Genomic DNA, 22,682 nt, shown 5'->3' on the forward strand with positions numbered 1-22,682 from the left:
GTGCAGCAGTCTTCCATGCGCAACAGTATCAAAAGCCTTTCTAAGATCCAAATATATAATATCAAAGTTATTCCCTGCATCCAGTTATTTTGTGACTACATCATAGTATCCAATCAAATTGGTCAGACAAGACCTGCCCTTAACAAAACCATGCTGTGTCTGAGCTATAACTGAATTCTTGTCCAGATGATCCTGCAGTGCTTCTTTAACCAGTGCCTCCATTAATTTTCCTGGAACCGAAGTTAAACTAACAGGTCTATAATTACTTGTGCCAGCCTTTGATATTCCTTTGTGAATTGGGGTTACATTTGCACATCTCCAGTCTATGGGTACCTCCCCTGAGTCCAAAGAAGCTCTCATAATTATGGCCAGGGGTTTGCTTACTTCCTTTGCTGCCTCCTTTAATATAACTGGATAGATCCCATCCACCCTGGGTGCCTTTTTTATGTTTATCCTCAACAATTTCTCCTCCACTTTCCTCTCAGTTATTAGAAAATCATCTAGCTCACTGCCAATGTTTACTTCACCTACGACATTCCCCTTCCTGAATAACTCCTCGTGTGAATGTAGATGCAAAATACTCGTTTAGATTGTTAGCCACCTGAGCAGGATCCTCAACTGTTGAACCATCAACATCCAGTGGACCAATCTGATTCATCCCTTTCCTTCTTGAGTTTAAATAGGTAAAGAACTATTTTCTGTTTTTCTTTGCATCCTTTGCCAAGGATTTCTCATAATCTGCCTTTGCCTGCCTAATCTCCTTTGTGACTTGGTTACAGACCAACTTATATCTATCATAGGCTTCCATGTCACCCATTAATTTGTATGTATCCCATGCATTTTTCTTCTCTGCCATATGTCTCATTATTTCATCTGACAACCATTTAGGCCTGAACCTTGAACAATATTTCTTGGTTGGTATGTAAAGCCTGGTAGCTTCCAAGATTAGTTCCTTGAATGCTTCCCATTTTGAATTTGCTGTTGGTAACATCATCAGTTGGTCCCACTGTATAGAATTTAAATACTGTCTCAGCCCATCATAGTCGCCTTTACGAAAGCGAAAACCCTTCCCTTTACCTCTGATGGTAGTTACCTCCTTGAGTAAATCCCACTTCAGCACACTGTGATCACTGCCACCTAGTGGTTCCTTTATCTGCAGATTCTTAATGCATGAAGAATCACTACTGATAATCAGATCAAGAGTATTACTCCCTCTAGTTGCCTCCCGAACATGCTGGTGTAGAAAACAATCATCCAATAAATCCACAAAAGCCTTGCTAGTGTGTGAGTGACCAACCCACAAATTCCAGTCAATATCTGGGAAATTAAAATCTCCCATTATAAGACTCTCTGATTTACTGGCCCATTCTATTTCCCTGTACAGTATCGTATTATACTCATCAGAGTCATTAGGCCTATAGCACACTCCTCTCAATTTTGATTTACCCATGCTTATGTCACACCAAACTGACTCGACACTGCCATGTCCATCGATGTTGACTGGCTTCACTTCCTTGGATTTTATGTGCTTTTTAACTACTAGCATAGCCCCTCCTCCCTGTCAATCCTTTCTGTTGACGTTGTACTCCCCAAATTCCAGTTCTGCATTCCTTATATCTGTGTGACACCATGTCTCTGATATCCCAACAAATACCGGCTTTTAATGTTTTGAGCAAAACCTCAAATTCATCAAATTTATTTACTAAACTCCTAGCATTGGTGTACACGCAAGTATACATGCACCTGTTTCTATTCTTAGCTACCCTAACACAACCCATGTGTTTACTTGTACCGCAATGACTTCCAGCAGTCTCTGAAATATCCTGCATATTGTTTTTCAGGCTTCTGCTCATTCCAATAGAAGCAGTGCAAGAATCTCTTTCACCTCTGCCAGTGGCTACTGTCAATCTATTTGTCTTTGTCTCCCCCCAAGCTAGCAGTTTTCCGACCCACCTAACACTGCCTCGATAGCATCAGCAAATATTCTTGCACCCTTTCTATTTAAGTGTATCCCATCCCTGTAGAAGCAATCTCTCCTGTTAACAAGTACAGTCCAGGCTGAAAAAAATTCTACCCCTTGAGCCTTGCACAATCTTTCCAGGGCCGAATTGATCGACAAGGCTCTCATCATATACTCCCTCCTATCGTGTCTGGGCAGAATTGCAGACACTTTCAAATTCAACCCTATTTCACGGCTTTTTTTCAACAGTGACCTGTACTTGTTAAGTAATTCCGCTGGTCTCCTACTCTTAATATCATTAGTGCCAACGTGTACAACAATATCACCTTTTCTGCCCTTAAAAGATGATATCCGCTCTACAACGTCATCAACCTTTGCCCCTGGCAGACATACCCTGGTCCTGTTCCACCCATCCTTTTTACAAAGCATGTTCCCCGTTTCCCTGACAATAGAGTCACCAACAACTACTAGTTCCTGTGGGACCAGCGCATTCTGCCTTGGGGGCTGCCTCTGTGTTGCAAGATGACCAAGTGCAAGCTCTGGCGTTGATGTGGGCAGCTGAAAGCTCGATGGGCCCCTCAATTTATTTCCTTCGAGGGCATCCACCCTGTCCTTCAAGATCTCATATAGGCCCATAACAACGCTGAGTTGCCGCCTAATTTCCTTGCACTCCTTGCATCGTGCACACACAAAGACATCCCCCATGGCAGTATCATGTCCCGTACCCGATTGCTCCACAAACATCAAGCAAACAGTGCATCTTAAAAGGCTGTGATTCAGAGGGCAACTGCCCCCCCTCAGTTCTCCCCTGAGCCACAGCACTCCCATTAGCTTGAGCCTTTTGCTTTGCTGCTCTGGTTTGAGTCATGATTTCGATTTAATGTCAATAAAATTACAATTTCAGAACAAAATTAAAACCTTAAACTTGTATCCTAACACAGTTATAACGCTATATTTATTTTTCAGTATCGAGTGTTATCTACGAGTTCCCTTTATATAACTTCTGTATCAAGTTATGTATTAATTATTTGTTACGTTTGTACTCTAAGTCGTTATATATATATAGTTAAAAGTACAATTTAATTGACAATGAAGTTTAACAATATTAATAGATTTACTGATTAATTGACAATATTATATTATGCACTATACTATACAAAGCTAATGCTATCGAATTCCGGATATGCTGTATCGTGTTACAATGACGGTAATTACGAACGGTACTTCTACGGACTCTTAAGTATTGATTAACTTCCAAATCTCGCTGTCTCAATTTAGAATAAACTAAGGATCCTGACTAGGTCTATAGCTACTTATAGATAATAATTTGATATAACAATTGGTTAATAAATCGGCTAAATACGATTAAAAACCTCTCGTTCAACGGAGCTGCAATTTGTAACACGTGGATTTGATACCGTTACCGATACTAAGTAATACCCACAAAATCTCTATCAAGTTAAACTTTAAACTAAGTATCGTAACTATGAATATAAAACTACTCTAGAAAATAAGTAAATATGCCAATTTAAGCTAATAAAACAGAAAATAAATCAGAAAAAACTTCTCTTCTCCAGGAGCTGCAAAATAGCTGCGGCCGCACAGGCTACTCTCGAACCCAAATCTCCAATTTATAATAGATTGCACTAACAGAAAAGCCTAATAAAGCGGAAACTGCAAATTATTTTATGGTAGTAATCTCCTGAAGCATGCTTCAGAAAAATATCATAAAGGCGTTCAAAATTGATTCATGTAATTGAACATATGATAACAATGAAAAAGTGTAATGCATTTTAATGATTTGAATTGATTTTTTGAAATTTGATTCTATAAAGCAGCCGATTCTACTAAGCAGTGATCATGTTAACCGGCACCTACTTATTTCACTTTCCAATGGGCTTTACGATTGTCGCCAGCCGGACCATGTGGTTCTTCCTCCCAGTCAATAGCAGCATTTCTGAATGTGTTGGCTGCGTGTTTTGTTTTTGCATCCTTTAGTTGAAGTGATTTTTTTGTGTTGTGCTTTAATCAATATGTACAATTTCCATTATGAAAATTACCTTTTAGAGAGATAAATAGCTTAGTTATATTGCGAAAATTTCAACTTCAGAGGTCTTGGAACGAATTACTAAAAAACAGTGTGTTATTGGGTACACATTACGATATTTACACGATACGATGGTGTCTCTAGAACAGATTAATATCGTATAGCAGTGGTCTACTGTATTAACTTTTAGTACACTGAATTTGCCAACTTCAGTAAAAGTCTGGTTACCTAACTTGTCACATCTGGTCAAGCAGACACCAAAACCATGACAATCTTATTTCAGAAGAAATTGGCAGGAAGGACTATATAAATATATTTAATTCATCTATATCTCTCAATGGGAGAGAATCCTAGTGCATACATTGTAACACTTAACTTATAGTGCAGTAAAGTACATCATTTTTGGTTGCATTTACTATTATCACAGTGCTTGAGCAGCAACTTTGTAATCTCTATTAGACTTACAGTAGTGTTTGACTTTAAAACATGTAGTAAATGAAGCAAACCTGACTGCGTTTTTCAATTATTTAAAAAGTTCTAGTTATACCACAAATTCTGAGCTAATATAGCTTGCAACATAAACTGGCTTGCCTTACTGGCAATCTGTTAATGGGCATTTAATGACTTTAGTTGTCCTTGTGCCTATGAATAACCATACCAAGAACAACATAGTCAAAGAATTCAGCAGATCTTCAACTTAGATAAGGAGGTAGTCCCAGTGTTATGTGAATGATAATAGATTTTGATTTATTAAATAATGATTAAAATGTAGCTGAATACATAACAAGATAAACTGAAATTCATAGTAATATGTTAGTATAATCAAAATGTTAAATAAGACTAATCAAATAGTATGTGTAGTGTTGGAAGAAAGTGGGGAGGGGGATTGCAAAGTATGCTAAAGAAAGAAATGTATTCAGCCATGTTCTGGGCATAAGACCCAACCTCTGAATTGAGCGCTTGAACACTGAATAGTAATTTTTAGTAAGAAATGTGTGGTTAGCAGTATATATGTGTAAAGGCATATGGTATGGGTAGGAAATAAGACTTGCAGAATAGGACACTCCCTGATTAACGCAAGGGTTGTGTTTCGCGGAATGCTCCGTAAGTCGGAATTTCCCTAAATAAGCATTTAGGGAAATTTTGCATTGCAACTAGGCGCACTGAATTTGATAGAAGCAAAAAAAGAAATGTTCAATGAATGTGTAAATAGAATTATTCAATTTTTTTACCTCATGCGCAGGAAAAATTACAAAAAGAGAGAGGAGACAGGCATAACCTCAGCAAGTTTTACCTTTCGAGCATCATTGCCAGGATTAACTCTCTAGCTGATAACACGCCTCTGTGGAAGTTGGGGGCTCTGGAGATTTAGAAGGTGTTTTTTCCAACACATCACAAAATTTATCTGCAGGTGCAGAATCGGCACTGGCGACTTCCCCGCATAGTTTTATGTTTTGGAAACCAGCTCAATGCTTGAACCTATTAAACCACCCATGGCTTGCCACGAACTTAGCTTGGGGTTCACCATACTTAACATTAATATCTTCATGAATACTTGTTGCTTTTGCTTGAAGCAAAATTTGGACTCAGGGGCACTCGCCATTGGACTCAGGGGCACTCGCTTCTGAATCTGATTTTCTATTCATATTATTAATAGCTTTTCCATCTTCGATTTAGCACCTGAATGCTGTTTTGTGATCACTGTTGTGGCGGACTGGTCCCAGTGTGAAATACGTTGATCCTTATTATGTTCTTTTATTCGCTCACTGTCCCTTAAAATAGTATTCACTGTTGAAGCAGTGGGACCTAATACCGTGCAATAGATGACAAACTTTGTCCTGCTTCGTACTTCTTAATTAATCATCATTTCTAAATCAATTTTGTTTCGTTTCCTATCACTGCCAGCTCTTGCACTTTCTGTTGGTCCCTTTCCCTTCACCACTGTAATAAGTAAAAAGGAATGAAGAGAAGATTCTGCAAATTTATTTGTTTTTTATACGATTGAAGATTTCAGTGAAGGGGGAACACATTTCGCCATAATAACGTAAAAACCCACACAATTCCAGTTATCAGGATTATTGCAAATGTAATAAGATCGAGTTTACTACCTGTTTATAATTAGATGCACTAACAGAAAAGTCCAATAAACCAGAAAGTGCAAATTGTTTTTATTATTTTATGGTAGTGACCTCCAGAAATGTGTTTTAGAAAAATATCACAAAGGCCTTCAAACTTGATTTTTATAATGGAACATATGATAACGATGAAATGTAGTGCAATTTCCATTAGGCCTCCGGACCCAGGTGGGAAGAAGCAGCAGTGCATAGCACACGCTTCTTGATTAGACCGGGGTTCGAGCCTGTGACCACCAAATACGGAAGATGCGGAAAGGTCAGGGAATGACCACCGCATATCCCGGAGCAATATGGCCTTAGTTGCTAATGCTCCTGAAAACCAAATAATAACAAATAACAAATAGCAATTTCCATTATAAAAATGACCTTTTAGAGAGGTAAATAGCTTAGTTATATAGCAAAAATTTCAACTTCCGAAGTCTTGGAACAGATTAGTAAAGAAAACAATGTGGTATTGGGTTCACATTACAGTATTTTCACGATACCGCCATTTATTCCTATGGGATGCAAAATACGTTTCAATGATTTTTTTTGTTTGCACCGGCTGGCAAAAACTTACGTAAATTCAAACCTCCATAAGTCTAGTATTACATAAGTCAGGGTTTCCTGTACTTGGATTTATAAAAGAATAAAATAATGGAAGAATAGAGAAAAGTTACAGCATTCACTTTTCTCTCGAATAACTACTAGCTCAGCAAACATAAAAAAAAAGTTGCAATAGCATATAGAAAAGTGAAGAAAAGGTACTAACATACTAAGCTAGCAGCATAGCTGCCCAAAGTGAGGGCCTGGCTTAGTGAAGAGTTATTTGGAAAATCTATGTTAATATATATTAATATTTTAATACAAAATACCAAACAGTTTTATGAAATAAGACAAATGGAAAATATTTTAGAATATTTGAAATAATTGATTCATTCTTATAAATAAAATAAATGTCCATTTATACTCTGGACAACTTAGGCCAAGAACATTTGACTTCATTGTAACTGTTTTATTGTAGCCAATGTAACAGCACAGCAGCTAACAATTGGCTGTGCACTTTTTTTTTTTTGTAGCACCATACATGCTCGATTTTGCAATGTGCAAATTTATATCTCTGCATGCTATTCCAGGACCATAGCCACCTCCTTAATAACATAGAAATTTTTAAAATAGATCATTGTTGTTGAAAGAATAGACTGAAGACCAATAAGTCTATAATGCAGTAACAAAAGAAATAGTTATGAATAATCAAAACTTCTTTTCTTTCCCATTCTTTCTCAAAGAATACAATATACACTGTGATGTGTTCTATGGAATCTTGGCATTGTTTTGGTATTGGGCAGTAGTAGCATCTTCACAATTTCTGTGATTTGTGTCCTTATATAGTTATCTTTTTCTAAAATATTTTTAATTTAATTTTCTTAATTATTGCTCTTCAGAATTATATTGGGAATGTGCAGCTTATATGACGATTAATTTATTTTATATAAATTTTTTTCTCCAAATTTGTCATGTGTCAGACCGTTACTTCAGAATAAAAAAAAATTCTTCCATTTCATACGTAGAGGAATTCTGAGGCAATGCACAACATCTTCAGATAGATGATAAGTAAGCTGACTGTGAATGGCATTCTTTCTCTTGCTGAGACTACACACATGAAGGGGCATAAATATAAGTTGAAGAATGGTTGCAGGATAGATGTGCAGAAATTTGTCTTTCAGACAGTGGGTGGTTGATTGTTGGAAGAGGCCTTGAATTTCAGCTTATCTAGGGAAATTAAAACTTTCCCTAGATGAGCTGAAAGCTCATCTAGGGAAAGTTTTAATTTCTAGATTCTAGTTTTAATTTCAGCTCATCTAGATGAGCTTTCAGCTCATCTAGGGAAAGCCTATTTAGCCTATTTAATTCTGAAATCCAGAATATTATTTTTTTTTTATGAACAGATAATGCAGATATCCTAAAGAGTGAAAATGATGCTGCTACTTCTTTTAAGTTCCACATCAAGACATCTGGCAGTGACACATCTTGTATTTTGCATGTTTAGACAAGTATATTATGTGTTATGTTACACATTAACTATTTTTATTATGATTAATTCAGAAGAAATGTTCTGGAATGTCATTCTGAATGAAAGGCTGATCTATAATGAAAAGTTTTCTGGATTCCAATTTCTGTAAGTTTGCTGGTATGAGTTCAATTGCAAGATTTTTTTTTTAATTGTATGCTTTTGTAATAATCCTATATATGAAAGTGGTAAAGACATAATTTCCTTAAAATAATTATAATTGATTAATTAGTACTTGATTATATAATTGAAATTTTTTATACATTTGGCCATAATTCAGCTATTTTATTTGCTGAAGTATGGCCAAATACTTCAGCAAATAAAATAAATCGCATATATTTGTATTCTGTTTTTTCAGTATCTGGGATGTGTAGAAGTGTTTGAGTCTAGGGGAATGCAAGTTTGCGAAGAAGCCTTGAAAGTTCTTAGGGTAAGTAACTTTAATGACCATAGAATTAGTGTTGTTATTTGGTTTTTTAGGAGCATTAGCAACTAAGGCCATATTGCTCCGGGGATATGCGGTGGTCATTCCCTGACCTTTCTGCATCCTCCATATTTGGTGTTCACGGGCTCGAACCCGGTCTAATCAAGAAGCATGTGCTACGTGCTACTGCTCCTGCCCACCTGACTACGGAGGCGCTAGAGTTAGTATGTATTCTCATGCTGCGGTTCATATAATTTTACAAGTCTGGTTGGAATCTGCCACATATTCTGATTGGCATTGGGAGGAAGGCAGTTGAAAATAGTAGAAAAATTAAGCTCCAGATTCATGAAATATATGATTTACATTAATTATCATTTTAAAAATTTTTATCTAAGAATAATTTCAGTATATTTCTCAGCAAGCATTTATGAATTTGTGACAAAAATTGAAAATCACTGTACCAACTTCAAGGAAATTGTTATTCACACTGGCTGAAGAATATTATCTTATCTCAGCAAGTTGGGCCACCTTTCACCCAGATTTAATGTGGTTTAATGATGGAGTCCCCAGATATTTACAGATTTTTTTTTTTTTTTTCCCCCAAAATACCTGTACTCATTTTTGATATCATCATCTTCAACCATTGTCAATTCACTGCAGGATTAAGGCCTTTTAAACAAGTTCCCAGCAACTGCAGTCTTGTGCTTTGTGTTGCCATTGTTTGTCAGAAAATTTTACAATTTCATTGATCCACCTTATCTTTAATCTTTTGCTTTGGTGATTTAGGGTCAAGAGGTATCTATTCCAAAAATTTATTTGGTCCATCTGTCATGTTCTCCTTCATATTGACCTGTCCATTTCCATTTTAAGTACTTTGTTCTTTCACTGATGTCACAGACCTTGGTTTGTTGGTGAATCCATGCACGTGTTTTTCAGTTTCTTTTGGTTATGTTAAAAATTCAACACTCCATACTTCTCTGTATGACTCTCAGTCTTTGTAAAGCTTTGGCATTCGATATCCATATTTTGCAGCCATACGTAAGGACAGGGAAGATATATTGACCTCAAACGAAAAACTTTTCTTCGTTTGAGACAGTGGCAAGTTGTATTGAAGACTATATATTAAGCTTTCCAAATGCTTGCTGTCCCAATTTTATGTGCCATTTGATTTCCCTCGTGATGTTTCCATCTGTTGAAATTCCTTGTTCAGGGTAAACATACTTTTCCACTGCCCATGATTTTCTTTGGTCTAGTAAAGTTGTTGAACATAACCTTTGTTTTCTTGATATTCATCTTCAAACCATCAAAACCAAACTTTTTGCTTTCACACTACAGTTCTTCAAGGTTCAGCTGCAATTTTTCCGGATAATTGGCAAAGAGAATGGTATCATCTGCAAACAAATTGTAAGTGATTCAGGTAATCTCTATTTATTTTGAGTCCTTTATTATCCCAATTTATTTTGCAAAAAATTTCTTCTAAACAGGCAGAAAATAGTTTTGGGGAGATTGTCTCCTTGTCAGACAACTTTTTCTATGTTGATCTGAACTTTATCATTGTTGATCCATATCGATGCAGTTGCCTTTTAACCCTAGGGTCTCACATCTGGTGAGTATGGGCTTGGCACACCCAGGGTCCTGAGCTGATATCATCATTCTTTCTCTTTCTTGGTGATTTACTTCTGACTCTCTCTCTCTCGGGGTAATTCAGAATTTTTTTTTTTTTTTTTTTGGCTGGTGCAGCATAAGCCTCAGGCTTTCTTGCACCATATGGCTAATAATAATACTAATAATAATATATTAATTAGAAAATATTGACATGAGCTGTTTTTTTTCCTCTGAAAATTCAGTTAGTAGATTGCTTCTATCATCCCTTTTTCCATTTCCATATGGGCTGACAGATCTTCCTCCATTTTGGATCTTACCAATTCTTGAATTTAAATCTCCCATTACAATTTTATAGTGGTAATCATTCCGCTTGTAAAGGCACATACATCTTCATAAAATTCTTCAACTTCATCACTATGGCTACTTGTAGAAGCATAAGCTTGAATAATTTGAAGAGAATAGTGACTATTTAGCTTAGTAGCACAGCAAGCAGTTCTTTTAGTAATACTTTGTACTTTTATGGTTGAATCTATTAGTCTTTGATCAGGAACCCAATTCCAAAACACCATCCATTATTTGTTCCTTTGTAGTACAGCCATTGTACTTCTAGTTGAACCAGATTTTCACCTTTTCTTCAAATCGCACATAAACCGATGTCCCAATTGATGTTTTTCAGCTCATCTTGTAATTCTTCTTGGTGGGAGTCTGTACTCATAGACCAAATGTTAAGCATTCCAATGTCTAAAGTTCAGAGGCAGCACTGATCTAGCCCAGTAATTCTTAGCACCCTCTGCCATTGAGCTAGTGTTTCTGCTGCCATAGGTAGTAGATCACAGGTCTCTCCAGGAAATCAGGGCCATTTATTTTGTTGTGAAGCTATGTTCAGGGAATGGACCATAATCTGTCACACTGCAGGTTGGCAGATTTTGGATCGATTTAGTCTGGTGTCTTAGTTTTGATATCTGTCCATTATTGGTGATCCTGCTAGAATATATGCTCCTGATGGCATAGTTTTCAGCTTCATCGACACGAGCAAACACTTCCACTGCGATGAGTGGTTCATGGGAGTGCATTTCTATTGTAACTTTTTTAACTCACAGTACTTCAGGAGTGGTTTTACTGCACAAACATAATATATGGAAAATCAGTTGTATCTGATCAGATGACTACTGAATGAATTTCTGGTAATGCTTCTTAAATAAGTTTGTATTAACAAAATGGTCCTGACTGAATTTTTGTGGCCTGGATCCAGGGCTGCTGTGTGCCTATGAGGCACCTTAGTGGGAAGTATCATACACCCCCTCCCAAAATAAGGAATAATAAATAATTGTTATTTGTTGTTATTTGGTTTTTAGGAGCATTAGCAACTAAAGCCATATTGCTCTGGGGATATGCGGTGGTCATTCCCTGACCTTTCCGCATCCTCCATATTTGATGGTCACAGGCTTGAACCCCAGTCTAATCAAGAAGCGTGTGCTGCGCACTGCTGCTCCTGCCCACCTGGCTACGGAGATGCCTAATAAATAATTGTGGATAGTTATTTTAATATATTTCATAATGATCAAAGAACACATAATAAAATACATTTTGTTATTTAAAAAAAACCCACAACACAGAGGTTCCCAGACTTTCTTGGTTCACGGCACCCTTACTGTCCCAGTAATTTTTTCACGGCACCCCTAGGCCAAAAGAAATACCTAACACAGTGGTTTTTGACCTTTTTAATATATACCTATATAATAATTTTATTCTTTATATAGAGGTACTAAATAAAGATCAATTAAAAATCACCACAAAATTAAAAAGATATGGTACAATGGATATTGTACTGTACCCTTTATATTGTACCCTTTTTATAATGAAATAAATATATAAATTTCAAAAAAACAATAATAACTTTAACCCCAAATTACACAGCACCCCAAGAATATTGTTGCGGCATACTAGTGTGGCCCAGCACCCCGGTTGAAAGTCACTGTTCTAACACTTTACAACAACAAAAAAGGCTTTTATGAGAATATTTATCATACCCTTGCATTAATATATTAATTATTTATTATTTATAAGATAATAACAGAAAAAAAAAAATACTTTTAAGATATATATATATATATATTTTTTTTTTTACGTATTCCTTATACGTAAAATACGTATAAGAAAATTAAGCCAACAAACATATTTAGGTTTAGTATACAGGCAGTTCTCGCTTTGAGTTTTTTTTTTTTTTTTCCCTCAAGTATCAAAAAAATAGAAAATATGAACATTAATTGCAAAAAAATTAATGTTAAACATTCATAAATACAGTGTACCCCGCTTTACGATATTAACCAGTTCCAGAGACACCATCGTATTGTTAAAATATAATGTGAACCCAATAACACTGTTTTTTTGGTAATTCATTTGAAGATCTCGGAACTTAATTTTTGCTGTATAACTTAGATATTTATCTCTCTAAAATGTCATTTTTAAGGTCACAAATGTGACCTTAAAAATGACTGTTAAAAATTATAATGGTACAAAAGTGATGTAAGCTACAAATATGCAAAGTTTATTTATTTTATTTTATTTCTTTAATTTTTGAAATGAGGGATTTAGCCTGTGCTCTTGAATCCATGTCTTTAGTGATATCTAATGGAGCCTGATAAATTTCGCCAATATGATTTTTTTTTATAGACCTAATTGCTTCTAACTTTTTCATTCCTTATTAGATAAAGGTTTAATTAAGACTTACTTTTGTAAGTTGTAATTTTAATACAGCCCAATGCTTTGTTGAAACAGAAAAATAATTAATTATACAGTTCTTCTTGACTAAAAAAAATCAGCAGTTCAAAATGAAATTTTTGCTATGTCATTAATGTCATTCCAATTTCACAAATCATTTCTAATATTACACTATTATTGAATCAAATTTTCTTATGATTAAGAAAATTTGTTTTCATGAACTCCTAAAAGCTATGCACTGTTGTAGTTAATACCAAATCATCTGAATTAATCATTCAACAACTGAATGCCAATATTTTTTTTTGCATGTCTCATATAGTCTTTATTCCCTAGCATCAATTGTTAATTTTTGTCCTAAAGCTGTTCTGTACATTTTATACAGTTTTTAATATGTATTTAACAGTTATTTAAAATATCAGATAAATATTGCCAGTCTTTACAGCCATATTTGTTACTAAGCCTAGTTTCCCCATCTTTGAAATAAAAATAAATATTTTTATTTCTAAGATGGGGAAACAGCTTTTTTTCATTAAGACAATTTCTGTTAAGCAATTTCTTTGTTTTATAGATAAATATTCAGGCCATGTATATGATTTTAAATTAAGATTTAAGTTCCCTGTTCTTGCTAGAGCTGCTTTAGTTTCATCTTCAACAAATATAGAGTAACTATATAGCATTGTGTTCTATTTGTCAAAGTCACAGTTACTCTTCCAGCTGAATCTGCTGGAATAGTAGTCGTGACTATTCTTTCTTCATCTTCTTTTAGAGATAAAGTTGCTGGTATTCATGAAATTGAAGATTGTAACAATACTACTTATAATATTCTGTTTCTTCAATACCAGCAATTTTATCTCTTTGGTCTTCTTGTTCTTGTGTTCTCATAGATACTGTCCTTTGTCTTTTATGCTGTTAATAAATTTTTTTATTTTCTGTAAGAATTTATTTAATGACCAGACAATTATTTTTCTGCTTGTTTCTTCTGGCTTTTCTTTTCCTATTTTGTGATGACCCAGATTCTTTGTTTGTTTTTTTTCCCAACATCTAGGATAAAATTCAGTAATAACTATGTAAATATTTATTATTGAATTTTACCAGTAATAGATGTTGCCTGTAGCACCAGGATACAAAAAATCTAAAACCTGCAGCAATGCATCTGGAACTCACAGATTGCTGCTTTTTATTGTTAGTAAATCAACTAATCCTAGAATTTTTAAAAATATAAATTTATCTTTATTTGTTTACTACTACTCACAAAAGTCAACACAGACAATGACTGCATTATTCGAAGAATGGTATGTTTTATGAATTTGCAGGTTCTGTAAAGAAATGCTTAAAGAAAATAAACTTACCTGAAAAGACTACTCTTTCTGAATAACACTTAAGAATTGTGAGGAACTTAAAGAAGGGCATAAAGGCCAGGGGGTGGGGGTTCTAGAATGTCTGAAAAGGTGACATAGATGAAAATTTTTGGGCTTGATTTTGGAAATAGAATATATGAATATAGGTTTTATATAATCATTGAGTTGTCAACATCAAAGATGTTTACAGTCAGCATTTACGAAATCTTGTATAAAACTTTGGCCTAATTGACAATGCTAATGAAAGCCCTGAACTATGAAGATAGTGAAAAAAATAGTTTAAATGATTCCAGACAAATTGATGGTTCTAGAAATTTCTCATGCAGCAGCCAGAAATGCCCTAAATACAGCTTTACATTATATTGTACACTCAACAATGTGACGTTTATACAGCAATACCTCACTGATCATTCGTATATTAAGAATTTACAGATAAAGGAACCACTAGGTGGCAGTGATCACAGTGTACTGATGTGGGATTTACTTCGAGATTTAATTACTGTCAGGGGTAAAGGAAAGTGTTTTTGCTTCCGTAAAGGTGAGTACAGTGGTCTCAGACAGTTTTTAAATTCTGTACAGTGGGATCATCTCACGATGTTACCAACAGTAAATTCTAAATGGGAAGCATTCAAGGAATTAATCGTGTATTCTACTAAAAGTTTCATACCTATTAAGAAATATTGTTCAAGGTTTAGGCCTAAATGGTTATCAAATGAACTAATGAGACTCGTAACAGAGAAAAAAAATGCATGGGATACATATAAATTATCAAGTGACTCGAAGCCTATGGCAGATATAAGCTAGTCTCTAATCAGGTCACAAAGGAAGTTAGGCAGGCGAAGGCAGATTACGAGAAATCCTTGGCAAATGATGCTAAGAAAAACAGCAAGGATTTCTTTACTTATATAAACTCTAAAAGGAAGGGGATGAATCTGATTGGTCCACTTGACATCGATGGTTTGACTGTTGATGATCCTACTCAGATAGCAAACAAACTGAATGAGTATTTTGCATCTACATTCACACATGAGGAGTTATTAAGTTTTAAAATGGCAGAAGGTTATCAAATTGTAGCAGGGTGCTTAATGATTTTGTAATAACTGAGAGCAAAGTGGAGTAGAAATTGTTGAAGTTAAACATAAGAAAAGCATCTGGGGTGGATGGGATCTATCCAGTTATATTAAAGGAGGCGGCAAAGCAACTAAGCAAACCCTTAGCCATAATTATGAGAGCATCCTTGGACTCGGGGAAGGTTCCCATGGACTGGAGATGTGCAAATGTATCCCCAATTCACAAAGGGGGATCGAAGGGTGACACGAGTAATTACACACCAGTTAGTTTAACTTCTGTTCCGGGTAAAATAATGGAGTCACTGGTTAAAGATGCATTGCAGGATCATCTGGACAAGACTACAGCAATAATTCAGACACAGCATGGGTTTGTTAAGGGAAAGTCTTGTCTGACGAATTTGATTGGTTATTATGATGTGGTTACAAAGGAACTGGATACAAAAAATAATTCTGATATCATATATTTCGATTTCAAGAAAGCTTTTGACACTGTTGTGCATGGAAGACTATTGTACAAATTGGAGCAGAATGGTATTAAGGGTAAGTTGCTACAATGGATAAAAGGATGGTTAAGTGGGAGAAGACAGAGGGTGGTAATCAATGGGTGCTGCTCTTTGTGGACTAATGTTATTAGTGGAGTCCCACAGGATTCGGTGTTGGGTCCACTATTTTGTATATTTTTCAATGATATTGATGAAGGTATATCAGGCTTAGTGTCGAAGTTTGCAGATGATACAAAGGTTGGCAGGGTTGTTAATGACAGTAATGGCAATGTGCTACTGCAACAGGATCTAGATAATTTGGGAAGATGGGCTAAGAAGTGGCAACTGAAGTTTAACCTTAACAAATGCAAAGTACTGCATATGGGTAGAAGTAACCCGAGAGAAAAGTACCAACTGTGTGGTACTACACTTAAGGTGGTAGAAAATGAAAAAGACCTGGGAGTAATTGTGCAGTCAGATATGAAGTTTTCTGAGCAATGCAGACAGGCTTCCAGGGCAGGTCATGGGGTTTTGTCAATGATATATAGGAATTTTGCTAGCGGGGAAAAGGAGGTGATTGTCCCTCTGTATAAGGCAATGGTCAGGCCATGCCTTGAGTACTGTGTACGGGTCTGGAGGCCTCATTTTAGGAAGAATGTCGATTTGCTTGAACATGTACAGAGAAGGGCAACAAGATTGGTGAAGGGAATGAAGGGATCCTCTTACCAAGAGAGGCTTAAGTTCTGCAAATTGCAGTGGCTGGAGACTAGGCACCTGCGCGGTGATCTGATTGAGGTGTATAAGGCCTTGAATGGGTTGAGCTCGCTGAATTCTGATGAGATCCTTCCACTTGTTCAAATTACGAACCTAAGTGGGCATAAATTCAAATTAAGAAAAGACAGATGTAGAATAGATGTGCGGAAATTTGCCTTTAGCCAGCAGGTGGTTAATTGCTGGAACAAACTTCCATCTGTCGTTGTGGAAGTTGATAGGTTGAATGAATTTAAGGAGGAACTGGACAATTTGGAGGGAATGGTGTGATTTTTTTTTTTTTTTTTTTTTTTTTTTGGCTGATGCTGCATAAGCTCATACACTTGCTTTCTTGCATCACATGCCTCTACTACTACTACTTAGCATGGCTTCAAACAGCACGTGTTTCACTATAACACGGTTTTCAATTCAGTTCAAGTCAAAAATTAACTGTACATATTAAAACTCATTCAATAATCTAGACACGTACTCTACATATATGCTGCAGTGTCAACTATTGTCTCACATGCACATGTACCAATAGCTCTCCTCAGGCAGTCGGCAGCAACGTGCAACAGTGTTCAGTATTCTTAATTCCATCCTGATGAGACGACACGATAGCTTTTCATTTCACAATAAATTTGTATCTTGGCTAGAAATCACTGCCAACAACATTCATTATGTTTGGCAGCATGTTTTGCCCATTTTGGCAAATGATTTCACTGGTTTTGAATCGCAAATTCAGACAATTTCCGAAGACACTGTGAAGATCGGAAAAGACTCGGGATTCGGAACTTTATGCACTGCCAATGTATGTGACTGCACTGACTCACATGCAAATGACTTAGATGATGCAACTCTCCTTGAACTTGAAGAGCAAACTACATATGAAGAAGAGGAAAACAATTCTGAAGTGGCACCAAAAGAATTTTCAACAGTAGAATTGGAGAAAAAGTTTTTTGGGCAGTTGACATGGCCTGCCAAGTGATTATCAATGGAGATCCGGACGTTGAACATAGCATCAAGATACAGAAAATTTTATGACATGGGATTTGATGCCACAAAGACTTGTACACCGAGAAAATAGCTTTGCAAGAGACCAGAATGCTCAGCTACCATTAGGGCAAGAAGCAAGTAGAGAAGACTTCACCAGACTTAAAGAAAGGTAACATCTTTAGAGATGTTACCTTTTCATTAGTAAAATTTTTGTAATATTTTTTATTTCAAATCCTTTTAATTGGCTATCAAGCGCAAATTGTTTATAGATTTATTATAATTTGTTTATAGACTGTTTCTCTGGTACGCATTCAATTAAAACTCATTATAATTATACCTCAATCAGCGCGGTTTCACATAACATGGGAACAGTTTTTGTGCCAATTATCAGTGCTATGCAGGGTATTGCTGTGTGTGTGTGTGTGTGTGTGTGTATATATATATATATATATATATATATATATATATATATATATGTGTGTGTGTATCTGCAAAATGGCACATTGGTAGCTAAAAATTGAGGTTATGTAAATGAATGTACGTGTATATTATTTTTTATGATTCTCTGCTTTAACCAACTTTTTTGATTTACCAACCAGCTGTGAATCATGCCAAATAAGAAGGCTGCTGTATGAAAAATTGGTAGTTTTAGCATCTATTGCAAATGAGGCACATTGGTACTGGCATAGAGATTAAAGGGGTTGGGGGGAGAACAGTATTTTTTGTTTGCATTAAAATATTTTTACAAAATTTAATTATTATATGTACCTACTTTCAAAATTACATTTTACAAATGGCTTAAACACACTAAGATGTGCTGCATTAAGTTTGTTTTTCTTCTTGTATTTAGCGTAATAAATTCTTTGGGAAAAGTAATTGTAAGTTTGTGGCATTTTCTTATGTAACTTAAACACTATAAGCTAAAAAAATTAATAAGGACAATTAGACTTCTTCTTTCCAAATATGGTAAAATCCCAAGGTGGGTGGATGTGTGTACACAGTTGTGCCCCTGTATCCGCTGATTCGGTTAACCACAGAAAAAAAACAAAAAAAACTTAACACATACTACTTGTGTGTCCAATACGATGCTTCCCTTTATTTTTTACAATGTCTCGTATGGTTTGGTCACCAACATTATAATGGTTCTTTAGAGATTTAATGGCTGCGCCGTTTTCGAGTTTTGTTTAATTTGAAAGCATAACTCTTGGGTTTGCCCATCATTTTCGAAGATTTCAAAAAAAAAAAAAAAAAAAAAAAACTGACATAATGAAACAAAATTTGTCCTTTTGCGGTGCAACGGAACACAACAATAGACGCAACACACTAAATCAAACTAAATATTTGGTCTCAACAGCGGGGGTTGCAAGATAATAGGTACACTAATCTCCCAATGATGACTTATGCCGTTTCTTGTCGCTTGTTTATGACTTGCAAAATATCTGTTCTAGTTATTACTTGAATTTTATGATTTTTTTTTTTTTTTTTTTTTTTTTTTAATTTGAAATCTTTAAGTGTCCTGGTAAATCGAGTCTGCTGTACTTTATTATTACCGTATTTAATATTGATAATGTCTTACTGTGTGTTTAATTTATCAGTTAAACTTTATTATATGTATATACAAGAAAATCACATTATATATGGGGTCAGCAGGTGTTTGCTTATATCCACAGTTTCAGCCATCCACAGTAGGTCTTGGAACATATCCCATGCGGATATATATATATATTTTTTTTTTTTTCTCTCTCCCTCCCCCAATTACCTTTTTATCCAAAATATTTGGGACTAAAAATATTTTGGATACTTGATTTTTTTTTTTTTTTTTTTTTTCAGGTAGTCAATTTCAAATGCATCTTTTTTACAAAAAAAGGGAAGCAAGAAAATTTTAGTAATCTGTATTTCTTTTTTGCATATTATACACTTGTACAGCTTAAAAATAATTGTCCCTGTTCTGCTATTTGAAAGATTTCAATCTTTTTGTCTGCTGCATGCTAGAGTCTATTTTCATGAGACATATAAATTGGTTCTCATTCACTTTGCCTTGTTATTCAGCCTGTCTGAAAGGTATTAAATGCTTCACTAGTGTTGGTTTCCATGGTATGCATTCATCATAATATCCCCCTTTATTTTTAGAAGTATTGAGTTGTACAGAAGAAAGTCCTGTTTATGGAAGGTTAAATTGAGGAACTATACAAACAAAAATTTAAAGAACAAGGCATGTAAATGGAACTAAGGAGTTGGTTGAGTCTGTGAAAGAAAGTCAAGCAGGCTGGGTAGGTTATCTGTCACTTCTGTGTAATGCCAACTACACTGTAATGCATCAAAACTTTGCTGGAAGAAAAAAAAGTCTACGAATTGACTGCTGCATAAATCTTTATAATTATTTTATTTTTGCTTATTTTATTGTATTTGGTAATTTATATAATAACGTGTGTGTGTGTTTTTAAGAGTGACATTTTGATATTAAACGCGACAGTTTGAGTGTAGTTAAAGCAGGAGAAGGGAGTGGAAATAAAAGCAAGAAAACTATGAAAAATTTTTGGATAACTGGAATTCTACTCTATGGGCTTTTTACAAATAACTAGCCCAATTAGTGTTAGTTACTTTCTGATTTTTGGAATAGTTCTCATTTTTTAGATCATTCATGAAAAAAATTGGAAGTGGTAAACATAATCAAGTGTCACACAATGCAGTGTAAAGAACAGCAGTTCAGCCCTGATACAGTCAGATGCAGGAGGGCTGACAGATACAATTTATTATATGCAGTTAGCAAAACAAATTAAAAGTAGAATGAATTTTGCCATAGAATTGGTGTTAATGCCCTGCTTTCTAATATGGTAATCAGTGAAGGTTTGCTTTTCAACCACATCAAGTGTTTCTTTTTTTCAATTCCTACTATTAGTTCACACTCTCCCTATATATATTTATATATCTTGTTCAAATTTTCAATCATTAATAAAATACTTTTTATTCATCCACTCAAGTTCAAATAAATTTTTTTAAACTTGTAGTGGATGACACTTGATGTTAATACAGTTTTTTCAAATATTAATTCATTAATTAAATTTAATTAATTAATTTTAGTTTTATATGGGAGAAAAAAAATTTCTCTTATATAAGATATTTAGCAGGATATAAATTTAGGAATAAAATTGAAATCAACAGGCAGTAGCTCAATCGGTAAAATGCAAGGATTTCAGTATTTTTCACGTGAAGGTGAAGAATGCGAGTTCAGTTCTTGCGAAAATCAATAATTTTTTGATAAATTTTTGTTATTCATCCACTCAAGTTCAAATACATTTTTTTAAACTTGTAGTGGATGACACTTGATGTTAATACAGTTTTTTCAAATATTAATTCATTAATTAAATTTAATTAATTAATTTTAGTTTTATATGGGAGAAAAAATTTCTCTTATATAAGATATTTAGCAGGATATAAATTTAGGAATAAATACTGTCAGTGGCGAAGCGTGTAGATCGCTGGAAAAAAAATTTCTTTTTCAGATTCTTTTTTCATTCTGGGTTCTGGTCTGAGTCAAGGAGGGAACAAAATGGAAAATGAAATGTGAATAAAAATAATAGTCCAACACCATATATAGAAAGGAAAATAGAAAATTGCAAGGAAATTCGCTTTCTGTTTTGCCACTTAATATTGTGATTCTGTCATATGTATATACATATTTATATTAATTGTAATTATTTAATAAAAAGTAACTAAAATAAAATTTTTCTTTGTTGACCTAAGTAGGAATTGACTTTAAACAGTTTTTTTTTATATTACTTGTTAAATTTTTTTTCAGAATTCAAGGAGGCGGCCAATCAGAGGAACGCTGTATGTTACTGGAGATGGGCTTCGTGTTGTTGATGATGACACAAAGGTGTGTTTTTCCAATTGCCTTTTATCCAGAATTTGAAAATTTTAAAGCCTAAAATTTGGAATAGACTATAATTCAAATTTTTTATAATAATCTTATGTGTACTAATCCTCTATTTATGCAAATATTTTTGTTAGCAAGCACACAGTCATTTTTTTTTTTCCCTATAAAATTTCATTTCCATTGAAATATAAATAGTGTTCTTAAACCTCTTAGTAGAGTAAGCATTTTTTTTTTTTTTCCCCTTATGAACTGAAATTAGAAATTTGCTATCATTCTATTAAGTGTCAAACCAGTTAAACTGGTTTGAACTTTTAACCTACCAGAGAATCAATAGTCTTACTTATAATTACTGTATTTTATACTTCTTGCACTGTATAAGAATATATACATATTGAGGTAATTATTTCTTTAGTAATAATCATATTTATAGCCACTTAGCATAAGTACAACTGCTTGAGTGACTGTGGTTTGGGCCTGTATGATCGTAATTATAGCAATGTTCATGTGTTTTCTCTATCTCATGACCCCCCCCCCCCCATTCAAGCTTATGTTGTCATCCCAGAATATAAAAAGAAAATTTATTTATATTTCTCTCTTATTTTTTTAGTAAACTTTTGAAAAACAAAGTCAACTTTGTATGTATTTGTGACAAGTTTGTTTCTGTACTACAATATTATGATTATGAACAAGAGGAGAGAAAAAATGAGTTTACATAGAAAAGGCTGTCTGTATTATGACTGTTGCATGATCAGCAGCCCTTGGTAAAAACTGATGAAACAGATGAGTAGATTTAATGCCACCAAAGACATCTACAAGATTATAATGAAAATATCCTAAAATAATTTATTAACTAGAAGCATTGTTAAATAAATCAGAGAAACTGGACTTTTTGGCAAAGGTTAAGAAAGAGTCTAAGAAAACTCTGTTAACAACCTGCCTTTTCACTATATGCGTATTGATCTGAATCATCCTGTCGATCATTATCTGTGTGGGTTCAGTGTTTGCAGAAGTTACAAGGTGACTACTCCAATACTTGCTTTGGCAAAATACAAATACAGATAAACTGAGAACATCTTATTAACCTGTTGGCAAATTCATAGTGCATTTGTTTCCCCATTGTTGGCCTCATTTCCAGATTTTGATTACTGATTGCCCACTTTGCAAACTTGCATAACCTAGTGGAGAAGTAGAAGTCAAGTAAAGATTG

General features: G+C 34.6%; 1 protein-coding gene across 5 annotated transcripts in view; it reads left to right on the plus strand.

The window, feature by feature from the left end:
• The window catches only part of LOC150077021 (protein numb-like), a 352,380-nt gene that overhangs the window by 288,353 nt on the left and 41,345 nt on the right, over positions 1–22,682 (plus strand). For all 5 annotated transcript variants that reach the window (XM_090386519.1, XM_090386521.1, XM_090386522.1 and 2 more), the window contains 2 exons: positions 8,551–8,622; positions 21,398–21,475. In XM_090386519.1, the coding sequence (XP_090242645.1) occupies positions 8,551–8,622; positions 21,398–21,475 (150 nt within the window). The remainder of the gene's footprint in view (positions 1–8,550; positions 8,623–21,397; positions 21,476–22,682) is intronic.

The sequence above is a fragment of the Mastigoproctus giganteus genome, chromosome 12 (genome assembly GCF_048544385.1).
Source record: "Mastigoproctus giganteus isolate SK-2022 chromosome 12, ASM4854438v1, whole genome shotgun sequence".
NCBI classification, from domain to species: Eukaryota; Metazoa; Arthropoda; class Arachnida; order Uropygi; family Thelyphonidae; genus Mastigoproctus; species Mastigoproctus giganteus.